Source organism: Xyrauchen texanus, chromosome 13 (assembly GCF_025860055.1).
Source record: "Xyrauchen texanus isolate HMW12.3.18 chromosome 13, RBS_HiC_50CHRs, whole genome shotgun sequence".
Taxonomy (NCBI): Eukaryota; Metazoa; Chordata; class Actinopteri; order Cypriniformes; family Catostomidae; genus Xyrauchen; species Xyrauchen texanus.
Window position 1 is genome coordinate 34797748 of NC_068288.1, and position 15076 is coordinate 34812823.

The 15076-nt window shown below is 41.1% G+C and overlaps 1 protein-coding gene across 4 annotated transcripts in view; it reads left to right on the forward strand.

The window, feature by feature from the left end:
- Positions 1–15076, forward strand: part of LOC127653800 (calcium-dependent secretion activator 1-like) — a 168617-nt gene that overhangs the window by 85377 nt on the left and 68164 nt on the right. For all 4 annotated transcript variants that reach the window (XM_052140571.1, XM_052140570.1, XM_052140569.1 and 1 more), the window contains exons 7-11: positions 2686–2797; positions 7683–7822; positions 8545–8611; positions 8768–8876; positions 9083–9295. In XM_052140571.1, the coding sequence (XP_051996531.1) occupies positions 2686–2797; positions 7683–7822; positions 8545–8611; positions 8768–8876; positions 9083–9295 (641 nt within the window). The remainder of the gene's footprint in view (positions 1–2685; positions 2798–7682; positions 7823–8544; positions 8612–8767; positions 8877–9082; positions 9296–15076) is intronic.

Sequence of the window (15076 nt, forward strand, 5' to 3'; positions counted from 1 at the left end):
TCCTTGCAGATCCTCTCCAGTTCTGTCAGGTTGGATGGTAAACGTTGGTGGACAGCCATTTTCAGGTCTCTCCAGAGATGCTCAATTGGGTTTAAGTCAGGGCTCTGGCTGGGCCATTCAAGAACAGTCACGGAGTTGTTGTGAAGCCACTCCTTCGTTATTTTAGCGGTGTGCTTAGGGTCATTGTCTTGTTGGAAGGTGAACCTTCGGCCCAGTCTGAGGTCCAGAGCACCCTGGAGAAGTTTTTCGTTCAGGATATCCCTGTACTCGGCCGCATTCATCTTTCCCTTGATTGCAACCAGTCGTTCTGTCCCTGCAGCTGAAAAACACCCCCACAGCATGATGCTGCCACCACCATGCTTCACTGTTGAGACTGTATTGGACAGGTAATGAGCAGTGCCTGGTTTTCTCCACACATACCGCTTAGAATTAAGGCCAAAAAGTTCTATCTTGGTCTCATCAGACCAGAGAATCTTATTTATCACCATCTTGGAGTCCTTCAGGTGTTTTTTAGCAAACTCCATGCAGGCTTTCATGTGTCTTGCACTGAGGAGAGGCTTCCGTCGGGCCACTCTGCCATAAAGCCCTGACTGGTGGATGGCTGCAGTGATGGTTGACTTACTACAACTTTCTCCCATCTCCCGACTGCATCTCTGGAGCTCAGCCACAGTGATCTTTGGGTTCTTCTTTACCTCTCTCACCAAAGCTCTTCTCCCCCGATAGCTCAGTTTGGCCGGACGGCCAGCTCTAGGAAGGGTTCTGGTCGACCCAAACGTCTTCCATTTAAGGATTATGGAGGCCACTGTGCTCTTATGAACCTTAAGGGCAGCAGAAATTTTTTTTTGTAACCTTGGCCATATCTCTTCAGGCAGTTCCTTTGACCTCATGATTCTCATTTGCTCTGACATGCACTGTGAGCTGTAAGGTCTTATATAGACAGGTGTGTGGCTTTCCTAATCAAGTCCAATCAGTATAATCAAACACAGCTGGACTCGATTGAAGGTGTGGAACCATCTCAAGGATGATCAGAAGAAATGGACAGCACCTGAGTTAAATATATGAGTCACAGCAAAGGGTCTGAATACTTAGGACCATGTGATATTTCAGTTTTTCTTTTTTATTAAATGTGCAAAAATGTCAACAATTCTGTGTTTTTCTGTCAATATGGGGTGCTGTGTGTACAATAATGAGAAAAAAAAATGAACTTAAATGATTTTAGCAAATGGCTGCAATATAACAAAGAGTGGAAAATTTAAGGGGGTCTGAATACATTCCGTACCCACTGTGTATATATATATACATATATATATATAAGTAGAAATGTCTAGAAGTGTATAAGAATTTCAGACACACTTTAGTTTACAATGTATATGTTACTGTGAATTTACATAGTACATAGGTATTTACGGATTATACTAATCAACTAAATGTATTTGCTATGTAATTATTTTGTCGAGCTGCTTGTACTAACTAATGGTCTCAAACAATGCTCTGCCGTCATTATGACATGTTTATCTCCCTCTGGTGGTTACCAAACAGATTGATGATTGTGCTCACCCATCTTTCAAGTCTGAATTTGTTACTTCCCTCTGTGATAAATCACACTTCCCACCACACACACATAGCAGTTTTTGCTCTTGCTCTTGCTCTCTTTCTTTCTGCCGTTTTCGTTCTCCTTTTCCTTTATATCTTGTTTTCTCCCCCTCTTTCCCATCTTTCCTTTCTTGCCTCTAAAATGTGCAGCTTGTCCCCACAGCAGCAGACCATATCACGTGGTCCTTCTTTACTAGGCCAACTCTACCCCTCATTGTGTGTGTTTGTGTTTAGGAGAGAGAGAGAAAGTGTATCAGTGTTTGGTTCGGTGAATGTTTCTATTCTGTTGCATCACAATGTTCTGAGATGTTTACAGGTATTATTTATAATGTCAATTCTGATCATTGTTGTAGTTTATTCCACACTTAAAGCTTCACCACGGTCTCACACACATGCAAAATTGAAGCCAGCTGAGCCTGCAGCATAACAGCAAAGCAGCACAACACTTCTAGATGCAATATTTCCCCCTTTATTACGGCTTTATCCTACATGCATATGGATTAGTGTGGCCGCACTGTAAGAAGGAGCTTTACAGAGGAGGAGAGCATAGAAATGAGGCTATAATAATGAATGATACTAAAAGAGTAATAATGGTGGATTGCCAATGTGTGTATTTAAATGTAGATATAATGTAGAACTCTTGAAGTCTTCTTTTGGTTATTCACTTATTTATTTAACAAATGTCAGACTTTTCTGTTGTGTGGAAGAATCTCGTACCAGTTTTTGCAGGTATCTTCGACTGAATTTGTTATGTATACAATTTCAGATGATACACTTTGCCCACTGGTCTTCTCACATGCACTTGACATTCAATATTGGATTTTTCTAACCTTATCAAATTATTTGTTAGTGAAAGATCTCATCAGTGTAGCAGAGCAGGATTCTTAAGATTGTTTTTCTCACTGATCAAATGTAATAGAACACAAACAAGGTTTGCGAGCTATCCAGCAGGATTATGCACTGATAGTAATAAAGAGTAAGTGATTGTACCATGTTTTTTTTTTGTGTTACCTTGGTCACAAAATGTATCAAAAGCACAAAAGCCAAGAAGCAAGGATATGAACAGAGTTTTGTGTATCTGTGTGTTCTTAGTTGGGGTACCCAAGGAGACTTTACCTCCACACACCCTCTGCCAGCGGTCAAAGTGAAGCTCTTCACTGAGAGTACAGGAGTGCTGGCGCTGGAGGACAAGGAGCTGGGCAGGGTAACACTCATTACTTTCTTTTCTGTGCATTGTCTTTGGGTATCTAGCTCTTTCTGTTTGTTTTTATTACCCTTGAGCATTGCAAATCATAGTGAATCGGCATGTTCCAATAGCATGCTACTAGCTCATCTTTATTCACTAAAGTGTAGCTTTTTCAGTTACATGCTACTTTTTCCATCAAGTTACAGTGTAGTGTCGCAAAAACACAATGCAGCTACAGTATGGAGCTGATGAATACAAAATTATCACCTTAATGGTCTTCTCTCTCTCAGATGTAGTGCTGGGAAATCCAAATAATTTACAGTGAATTAATCTTTCACTGAATTTTTAGGCCAGTTCAGTTAAACAAACTGGCTATAATAAATGATTCACTTACAGTATATTTAGTTTTGAGAGCTCCAATTAATTTTAGTGAATCAGTTTGTTTGGATGGTTCATGTGTATGATCTAGTTCACACAAATTATTATCTGATTCACTGGAAGAGTCTTAAATAGCTACAGTGTAATTAGCAACTTTTTGTTATTAAATTGTAGTGCAGCTAACTACTTTAAAAAAAAAAAAGAATAGCTTGACTGCAGTTCAAAGGTGCACTCAGTAACTTTTTGCTCATGTCATCTTGGACATACAGTGACACCTAGTGGTGTGGAGGCAGCATCATTCAAAATCAATAGTTTTCAGTTACAGATGCCATTGCAGAAATTTACTATTCACAATCAGCCATGATTATTTAATCCAAGAGTGAAAGTGTCCAATATCAAAAAGCACTTTAACTTACTGAGATTAAGTGAGTAGTATTCAGCCGGTCATATGATTCTAAAATGGCAGCCCCCATGAGGGCGCCCCTCCGTCATGTAGAATAAAACAGCTTTTATAAGGTTATTAATATGACTAGAGTCTTCATCTCATGTGAGTGTTTATTCATACAAATGTTTCAAAATTACAATTAATTTCTTAAGGAGTAAAACTTTTTCAATGGGGAAAATATTACTGAGTGCAACTTTAAATACTATTAGTTATGAGTAGCATGTAGCTTAGGAAGCTGCAGTTTCAAAGTAGCTTCCCCAACACTGGAAAGCTGTATGACATTGTTTCTTTTGTGCAAAACAAAAGTGGATGATGAAGTCACTTCACCATTATTTTTCATTGCATCTTTTTCCATATAATAAAAGTGAAATAGTGACTGAGATTGTCAGTACCTACCATTCTTCCTCACATCACCTTTTTTGTTCCATGGAAGAAAGATATCGGGTTTGGATAACAGGATACTGGTTTGGAACATCATTAGAGTGTGTAAATAATGGCAAACTTTCGGGTGAACTCTCCTTTACTAACAGATAAGTTTGGTGCAAAAACTCTTTGCAAACAATCTTTGCTAAACTGTTTAGAATGTACGTAATGAAAACTCTCTTTGTTTGGGTTCATGTTTTGATTTAAATTTCCTTGCTAAAATTTCCTGAGCTAAACATCCTGTTGCTTGGGTGGTGCTCCCAAGGTCATAGGTTTGATTCCAAGAGAATGCACTTATTGATCAAACGTATACCTTAAATGCCTTGGATAAGAGCACCAGCCAAATGAATAAATGTAAATGTTATGTAAATGTAAAATGTCCTATTTGGCATTATTAGTTGTTTTTGTGGACTGATCGAGGTCATGTGATCTTTAGATTATCCTACTGATAGATGCCTATGACAACAAAAGAGAAAAACAGGTATATTTACCAACTTTAGTCTTGAAATCCATGTAAAGAGAAATACTATATACTGTTGGGTTCAAGTCCACCTTAGTCAAGTCTGAACGAAGTCCAAACAAATTTGTCCGTGAATCTGAATTCAAATTGTAACCGTAAACTCAACATCAATATTTTAAGCTTATTTTAACTTTCACAACTAAGAAAAAACTATTTTCAATATTAGGACGGAGGGTTCCAGTCCAGCCCCATGATGGCGGCGGCCCGGGCAAGCATGTCGTACATCTGGGCGTCAGCCTCAGCCTGGGCGTGCTGGCCCGAAGATCCGCATCAAATGCCGGACCGCTCTCCGATGCAGCGGCGAGCTCATCCAGCTCGGGGGGCTCCAGAGGATAGGCAGGCTGGCTGTGAGGCGAGCCGCTGTTGCCTCGAGCCCGGACGGAAGTCAACGATTGTGCCGGGGGGGGCGGGTAGTTCGTGGGGGTGTACGAGGCGAAACCGAGCCCGCTGGCATACCCAGATCGCCTCCATCGCCAGCCGCGTCGTCCTCAATGGCGTGGGGATAAGGAGCTACACGGGCTGTGGCTGGAGTGGCGTTCCTTTGGTTGAAGGAAAGCCGCAACCGCGACGTTGCCATGGTCATGTCCTCGCAGTGAGAACATGAACCATCCACAAACGCTGCCTCGGTGTAATCGCAGCCCAGAGGAACAGGTGTGTGTGCCTCGCAGCTCGCTGCATACACGACCATCGGCTCCGAAGAAAACAGATGAATTACCCTGCCTTTATACCCGTATGTCTGGGGGCGGGACATGAAAATTATGTCTGCCAACTTCTCATTGGCCTTTTTTCATAGATCAGAGGTATATTCGGCACTCAAGAGAGACCCCTAGTGTCGCTTCTTCACAGAAAGCTGCTGATGAACCAGTCATTGAGGTAATTGAGTATGCAGATGCCCACTTCCCTTAGCGGGGCAAGGGCTGCCTCTGCGACCTTCGTGAAGACGCGAGGGGACAGGGACATGCAGAAGGGGAGGACCTTGAACTGGTACGCCTGGTACGAATGTGAACCATAGGAAGGGTCGGTGTCAAGGAAAGATAGAGACGTGTCCTTCAGGTCTACCGTTGCAAACCAATCTTGATGCCGGAATGCAAGTTAGAATTTGTTTTTGCGTGAGCATTTTGAACTGGAATTTGAGTAAGAGTGTCGCGATCTCCGCACGTAGGGTGTTGACATCTTCGCTGTGCACCGAGGTAAAGCGGACACCGGGAAAAGTGTGTGGGGACCTGGCAAACTGAAATGCGTAATCGAGTTGGATGGTCCTGGCCAGCCAGCACGATGGGTTGGGAAGTGAAAGCCACACGTCCAAGCTCCGTGCGAGGGGTACTAAGGGGACGATCGCTTTTGGCATATCTGGCGAGGCTTAGCAGCGAGCCGGAGCATGTAGTGTCGGGTCGGAGGGCAAAAGCACGTCCCGAGGCTTTGGTGCTGAGAGAAGACTCAAAGCACTTACCTTTCTCCATGCACCTGGCAGGGAACGGGTTAGTGACTGAGGAGGAGGTCCCGTGTAGGCGTCCTCTAGACTCGTCAGAACATGATGTCTGGGGGGCAGCAGTTGTGGGTCCGGAGGCGAGGGGTCCATGTCCGGTGTGCTGGGCCTTTCGGGTCCTCGAAAAAATTCAGAAGACGGGAGGCGTGCACTTCCTGCGGGGCGCTTGATGCTGGGGCTGAGAGCTGGGCCCAGGTTGAGATGGCGCTACCTGGCATTTGGGAGCTGCAGTGGGAAATGGCCTCCATCTGTCTCTTCACAACCGGAGGACGAGGTCGGTCGCCGACCGCAATTCCTGCAACAAGTCGGGGTCAGGACTACCCAAGTGCAGATCTTTTAGTGCCTTGGCCTGGTGCACCTGCAGGAGGGTCATGGCATGCAGGGCGTAGGCGGCCTGTCCGGTGGTGCTGTAGGCTTTGGCGGTCAGTGACAACGTCGTCCTACAGGCCTTGGAGGGGAGCACCGGGCGATCCCGCCAAGTGGCATTGTTTTCTGGGCACAGGTGGATCGCAACCGCTTTGTCCACCTGGGAGAAAAAAAAATTGGCCCCCATTCACTTCCATTGTAAGTGACTCACTTTTTTTTTAAAGAAAAGGAGGGACGAGTCAAAACTTATTTTTGTGGAAATCTAAATATTCTACAAATGCTGTTGATTGAGCTTAACTTGTATTAAACCTGGAATATTCCTTTAAGTGCTTGTACTACGTAAAATGTGCAGTGTAGCATTCTGAATGTGACGCTTATCTGATTCACCTCAGGAAAATGAACATTCAGAAAACACCCTGATAATGTTTTCAAGTGTTGCGTGAATACATGGATCGACTTCTTTCAGCTCGTTGTTGAAAATGCATTTTTGCATTATTTCGCACATTTGCGCTGACTGACAGGATGACACAGGGATCCCCCCACTCGAAAACCCTTTGGGGCATGAACAAGGAAAAACCTACTCTACTGCATAGTACAGAATATACACATACAGTATTGTTACACAGGCAAGATTACATTAGAGAAGCTTGTTGTCTTTTCTGGATTAAAGACTATAACATTGGGTGGTTATTGCTACACTGTGAGATATGAAAAGTATCCTTCGTTTAGTTCTCAGAAGTCCTCTGATTTTGAGATGTTAACATGTTTTTTGACCTTGACTGATACCGGATGCTTGGCTCACACTTTATAAATGTGTCTCTATCAAGGGTTAGGTAGGCAGGCATCTCTAAGCCTTTAACGCCGCTAAGAAATAGATAACGCCAACTCATCAGAGAGGGAAAGAGACAGAATAAAAAAGCGCAGGAGAAAAAGAGAGAGAAACTGGCTGCTCTCTGATAAGGTGCCAAGAGAAGAGCAGTACAGTCCAACACTCAGTACACAGAGGCTTGAGCCAAAATTAATTGAGTGTTGAGATTTCTCATAATGCACTGACTGGCAAAGTAATATGCCATTATCAGCTCACACCCAGATTCTGGGATATTTTCCAACACCTACATAACCTGATTATCCCTTTACTGAATGCTGCATGTATGAATTTTTTTCTAGGCCAGATGCTAGCTATAGGATTACATGTTAAATTGTGATAGTTTGGTCTCTCAGTCTGATCAGATCGGTTGTGATTAGATGGACTAATGATCACGGTTCCGTTGTGTTGAATGATTAGGTTGTCCTTCACCCAACTCCCAACAGTCCAAAGCAGGCAGAGCTACATAAGATGGCCATCACCAAGGCCTGCCCTGATCAAGATCTGAAGATCAAACTTGCCATCCGGATGGACAAGCCTCAGAACATGAAGGCTTGTGGGTAAGTGATTCCATTTTCAAAGAGTTTTTGAATTAAATGATGTATACACTGTGTACTTACACTATACAATAGCCCATCTAGAATATTAATTCTCAAAGCATACTATCATCTCAAATGGAACACTAATGTATGTTTGTTTTTACTACACAGAAGCATTTGCCATTTTAAATCTGAAGGAAGTGTTCATTTCAAATGCATTCAATGTGTTGCCCCTAGCTTTAGCATGTTAGCCAACCTCAGTCCAATACGTGTCATCCAGGTCCTCATAGTACTTGCATTTCTCAGTGTGTACAAACTATTTGCTCTAATTACATTACAAAATGGCCTAGAAACGTACAGAAGTATGGGAATTTTGATGCAGCTGAAGTTCATACTAGTTGTGGACCGCAATTTCAATACCCCAATGTAATTTAGGTGAAAATGTTTCAGGAAATGTATTTGTGTGCTAAAAAAATTACAAACTCCCTATCAAGACATAATGTTTTCTCTCTGGAATTTTACCTCCAAAATGTTGCGTTATTTTCAATTGTCTGGAGTTTGCATTTTACTACACCCAAAAGAAGTGTTAGCTAATCAAGACTCAGCTTAGCCAGTTCATCCTTATTTTTAAACAGTATCATCCACACATAGCATCTGTAGTTCCATGACTTAGTTGTTTTGTCATTAAGATGCACAGATGTTAATGAATAAATTATTGAGGAAACCTGTGGTTGTTCTTTTAGTTATTTATGGGCTGTTGGCAAAAACGTTTGGAAACGCTGGAAGAAGCGCTTCTTTGTTCTGGTCCAGGTAATGTATGTCCCCATGGATCAGTCTTTCAAGTTTGTATTGAAAGTAAGGGTGTGCAATGTAATGAATACAATAAATTATGGTTTCACATGGTACAAGAAATTCATGTGTTGCATGTTTTTAAGCATTGAATACTCTGTTTCTCTTTTTCTATAGGTAAGTCAGTACACCTTTGCCATGTGCAGCTATCGAGAGAAGAAGTCAGAACCTCAGGAGCTGCTGCAATTGGATGGCTATACTGTGGACTACACTGACCCACAGCCAGGTAATTTTCACACATGCACAGATTATGAAACTATTCAGATTGTCAATATCCTAAATCAACTGTAAATCCCTGGCATCCTTTAATATACACAGTTGTATTATTAAAGGATGGGTTATATTGGGCAATGGAGAAAATGCCTGATGCATGTGCAATTAACACAATTAAACAAAACAGCCTTAAGATGTCATTGATGTCTGTGTATGCAGGTCTAGATGGAGGTCGAGCTTTCTTCAATGCAGTGAAGGAAGGCGACACTGTGATCTTTGCCAGTGATGATGAGCAGGACCGCATCCTATGGGTGCAGGCCATGTATCGGGCCACTGGCCAATCACACAAACCCGTCCCGCCCACCCAGGTCCAGAAACTGAATTCTAAGGGTGGAGCTTCAGCACAGATGGATGCTCCCATCTCTCAGTTCTGTAAGTAAGCATGTTTGTGAAGTGATTCATTGTAATGTCAGTGAAGACATTCCTTCAAAAAAATAACAAACTGATAGGATTCAACCTGTAAACACTTTTTTCAAAAAAGTGACTGTAGCTTACTTGGCTAGTAAATAATTAACCACCAAGCAGGGGAAGACTTGATATTTTATAACCCAACAACTTTGTTATTTAGAGTATAGTCCCAGTGGTGCCCCAACCATTTACACACAGTTACCTTGTTCCCTTGACAACATGTGATACTGTAAATGCAGCAACAAGTCACACAGTCAATCACAAAAATGACATTGATGAATTTAGTTTGAAATTATAACTATTAGAAAAGAAAGTGTCTCCATCACACAAATAAAACACTGCTTGCAGTTTCGTGATTCATGAAGTCATAGTGATGTCACCTTCACAAGCATACTCCACAAGTAGTGGAAAAGGTGAGTGTGTAGAGTGGAGCAGTGTGGGTATTTGGATGTCCCTGTCTTTGTTTCTTCCTTTTACATTTTATTCCTGAGTAGACTTAACATTAACGTGCAAGAATCTTTTGGATAAAAAGTAAATTGTTTCTAACATTCTACTTTGTAAACCTTTCAATAAGGCTCCCCTTTTTCCATATTTAGTCTGATATGACTATGACCTCAGATGAATGACTCCCATGTACAGTTTGAGCATCTTCTAATATGAATTGAAGCCAGACTTTCAGGAATAGAACAAGTAAGGCTGTTAAATGCTTAAAGCACACATTCCAATGTTTCTGACAATATTGGGCCACAAAAACATTCTCACCAACATTTGAATTTGAAAACAAAGATTTGAAATATTATTTCCACAAATAAAACCAGGTCTTCACGTTCATTTCTAGTAACTCTAAGCATCTAAATAATAAATAGATCCTGATATTCAGACCATTGTTTTTTTGGTGTGCATCTTTCAATATCAGCATCTGTCCGTAGCAATGTGTTAGATCACATGTCTCTTTAGGAGCAGTAAGATAATGTACTACTGAGAATTCGTACACTTATTGTGTTAAATAAAAAAGTGAATTGTAATATACCCACCATTTATAGCACCAGTTTTAACCACATATAAAAATATCAAAAGATAGAGGTTCTGTGTTGTTTTTTCATTGATTTATTTGTCCTCTGTGAATGTTTCTTGTAGTATGATGATTCCCTCACAGTTTAGATGCCATTCAATTTTGTCATGATAACACAGCCCCTCTCCTCTCTGAAACATTATTACACTGTGTAAATGTTTCACCCTCCACCTTAAAAAACCCAGGTGGTCTTGAATGGCACAGAGTAGTGGAATTTACAACATACTTCACACTCACAAGCAAGCAAGCACCCCAAAACTTTGCTGCAGATGGTTTTTGCAGATTCTTGAATACTATGAAGGTTCTGATTATAGTTTTATATTTAAAAAGCATGCATTAAAAATACATTAAGAACTTCAGTTAAATACAGAGTACATACACCACAATAAATTAAAAAGGAATGTGAACTGATTACCGAAAGCTAATATTAAAACAGCAATGGAATACCTGAAGATTATAATTTTTTTTGCTTTTGAAAACTGACAGTCTGTTGATGAATGGTTTTTGAACTTTATAATATTCACTTCTAAATGGTGACTGGATTTTTTTTTTTTTTTTTTTTTTTAGCAATTTCCATGTGCATTATTACACTGAATGCAGTACCTTCATAGAATCATTTAGTAGCTGATACTGGCATTAAATACACATTTGACCAGCTTTCAAATCTAAATGTCTGAAGGTAAGTGTATTTGCCAGTACAGTATTAGTAACTGTTCCAGTGATCTGCCCCCAGTAGATGGTGTTAGTGTTTAGAAAACCAGTGCACCTGTGTAAAGCTGAGAATCTTGTCAAAGTCAGCTGCAGCAGAGCACACCAGTGATAAACCAACATATTGTCTTGCTTCCTTCCTTCCGTCCTTACTTCCTTCCTTACTTCCTTCCTTACTTTCTCCTTCCTTCCTTTCTTCCTTCTTCTCTCCCTCCCTCCCTTGCTTCTTCCTGCTCTCCTTCCTTCTATCCTCCCTCTCCCCCTCCCTTCTTCCCTTACTTCCTCCGTATTTCTTTCTTTCTTTCTTTCTTTCTTTCTTTCTTTCTTTCTTTCTTTCACTACGTTATCTGACTACCCCTTTGTCCAACACGAGTTCAGACTGCACTATCATGTTGGTACAGGTTGTTGTATTTTGCGTTGTGTTTTTCTCCGTTCATGCTTTGCTTGTACCCTTCTTTAGTCCTGCAGCTATAGTGGAGTCAGGGTTTTCGTGTCTGCTTTTTCCTTCAGCCTTGTTGCTAGTCTTTATTTTATTCTGGTTTGTCCCTTCTTACCCTGCTGTCTTCTAGCTGGACTCAAGGGTAAGTGCTAACCTGTTAGCTAGCACCAGTCAGATAATCCTAAAACCATTATCTGACCAATGCAAAGTGTTCTCTTTATCTTTTTTTCTCTCATTCTTTTTCTCCTCCTTTCAAATCTCACTTTTCATGCCTTAGACCTAAGCAGATTATTTTACTTTTCAGTTAAACGTTTTTTTTTTGAGGATGGTTAAAACTACAATCTTTCATTATTCTTGCAAGTTTAGGTTGCATGTATTTTAGTTTGTTTGTATTTATCATTTAGACAAGTTAATATGGTTTTTTATGTATTTGCATAATTGCCTTCTCTACATGAACATCATTGGCATCAGAAGACCCCACAGAGTAAAGCAGACAGGCTTTTATCTTGTCTTGTTGTTTATAATCAAAATGGACGGCTAAAACATCAACTATGGTTAGTTGCCTAGGATTTGGAGGCATTTAAAAAATGGCATATTAATCAAAACATGAATGGCTACAAGAGGTGAAGCATTATTGAGCATTTTGACTTTACTCTCTAGTGGTCAGTTGCCTTTAAACTAATATCTTTACATTTGAACTTGCTTCAGAAGAGTTGGCAAATATGTAAGTGGAGTATTCTGAATGCCAATGTGAAGGAGCCAATGTTGCTGTTCCTCCTCACCAAGAAATACTCCTTATAATCTTCTGTTTACAGAAAACGGGCCTCTTTAAAGTAGTCCCTATACCAATAACTTTTTTGAGTGTATATATATATATATATATATATATATATATTAGTCCATTTTGCACCTCTGTGTTTTTATTGCCCTTTACTGCTTGAGTAGGTGAGCATTTTGATGTCATGTTGTCCATTCAGATACTGATGAAAAGAGAAGTTTTATTATTATTATTATACATTTTTCCAGAGAAATAATTCATTATTTTATAGCCTCTGTTGACTTCATGCTAAAGCCATGTATCTGCACCAGAACAGTTATGCTAGCCTGTTAGCATGCCACTGAGGTGGCTTTCTTTTCAATGTGCTCGGCAACTCTTATGAACACACTGAAAGTTCTCCAGTATTTTCAACTTGCAAATGCTAAGAGAAAAATATAAAATGCCAATGGATAGGCAGGCTGAAAATACTCCAGATTTTTTTCTTTCTCTTTTTTACGCTTCCTTTTTCCTGCATGATATTGGAATTCACAGTTTAAGTGTCTCACTGCCTTTCTGCATGTAATGGACATTTAAATTAAAAATAATATATAAGCAATAAAAATAACAGCACTTTCTCTTAAACAGTGCAGTATTAGAATAGAGTAGGAATAGTATTAGCATCCCAATGCTACAGCCTTATATGAAGGTAGCACAAAGATTTGTGCATAAGCCAATTCAAAATGTTGTGGTGCTTCTCCGTAAAAGTACAGTATTTTCATTAGTACATAATTATGACATTTAAAAATGCTAATTAATAAAGCACAGCCATTAATCTTGTACCCTTTAATTAAGACACATTTTCAGGCTACTAGAATCACTGCTAATAAAAACAGATTTAGCCTTAGCTGGTTTACTGATCTCAACTGTTCAATTTGTTGGTTTTAGAGGGGTTTGAGGCAGTTTTCGGCTGATCAGGCAGGGAGATAAGCTAGACCAACAGAAGACCAGCTTGGCCAGGCTGGGAGACCATCTTAAACCAGCAAACCAAACCAGCATAGGCTGGTTGTTTTCAGCAGGTTTTCAACTTTTTGATTTAATTCCTTCAATTCCATGGTTTATATAGCTCATATAGTCTGTTCTATCAATTACACTTGCTTTTCCTCATTTAGATGTTTTCTTTAGAACTTAGCTATAGGGCTTCTCTGCCTTCCACTAAAATATTTATCCTTTTTCTAACTGAGTTTGTCCTTTGTCTATTCCCTATCTCATTTTCTCACTTAGTTGTTCATAGTTAAGTCTACTCTCCCTTGTCTTTTGCTGTGCATCTGTTCTTTCTTTTTTGACCTCTCTTTTAGTTTGGTCTAAATTTCTATAATTTTAATGATGCATTATTTCGCAAAAGGATAAAATAACTTAAGTTCTAATTATTAAGAAGATCTGAACAATATTAAATTGTTTGTTCCCTTCCGAGGGAACTCGCACTGCGTCGTTGAAAACGACTCTTTGGGGAACGCTCCTTAGCGTGCGCCTCTGAATTATGAATGAAACTATTCCAATCTTGATTGGTGTTGCATCATGACGTAACATGTGACGGCATAACCGGATGCATAAAAGTGACGCCGGTACACATACACATTAGCTTTCGCTCTTCAGCAAGCGCTCTATGTTGAAATTGTTTGTCTTATTTGGTGTTGTTTGTCTGATTTAAAAATATTATGGCCACCGAACAGTTCAAGAAGTGCGTGCACTCCTGCCCTCGTTTCATTACGTGTAGGGACACGCACGCTTTATGTGTGAACTGTTTGGGAGCATAGCACGCTGCAGGCAGCTCTCGAGGGATCTGCCTGTGAAAGTTGTGAAGCACTACCCATGAGAGTGCTGCGCTCCGGTTGGCGTGCTTCGATGAACACGGTCAGGCTCGCGTTCCCCACGGTTTTGGTCCCGCGTCTGTTGAGGTAGCGCGGCGATTGAAATCGCGGGGTTCGCAGCGGATTTTGCAGATGAGAATGAGACTGCTGCAGCACGTTCTCATTCTTCGTTTGAGGATCCCGAGCCTACTGTGAGTGGTGCAGAAGCCCGCGTCGCGGCTTCTTCTGCCCATGATCAGGTCCCCTTGCTTGAGCTCACTGCTTCCGAGGGAGTGGATATGCTCAGCATCGATCGCGGACGACCGTGAGCCAAGCACGCCAGTTTTTGGCCAAGCTTATGAGGAGCTGATTGAGGTTGTGGCGTGCACGTGGCCAGACTGAATATCAGCTGGCCACAAAATGAGCAGGGAACGCAAGTTGAAAGCAATTAGACGTGCGTTTCCTGCGGCACAGATCACAAACTCAGCGCCGGGGTTTGCCGTTTATCCCCGATCTCCACAAAGATATCTAAAACGAGATCGTGGGGTAAACCGCATTCGATCCCGTATCTCCAGCCCCAGTGTTTGATTACAGATGATGTTTTGGGGGCACGGTATATGGGCTAAAACCCGGCGCTGCCTAGTAAGCCCTGCAGAGATACATCTGCTTTAATAAGTAGGGCTTACATGGCCGCACACAATCGGTGTTGGTTTCCGCTGTCTCTGACGCTCGGGCCACATCAATTTCCAGCGAGCGCTAGCGAGCGTTAGCGTGTCAAAAAAAAACAAAAAACAACAAGCATCAATTGTGGTCACAAGAACCGTATCGACTAAATCCTGCCGGTCTTTCGCTTCAGGAAGTCGAGAACAGTGCTTGAAAAACACCCGAGACCAGCCGAGAGGCTGGTTCCCTTAGTGGAAGC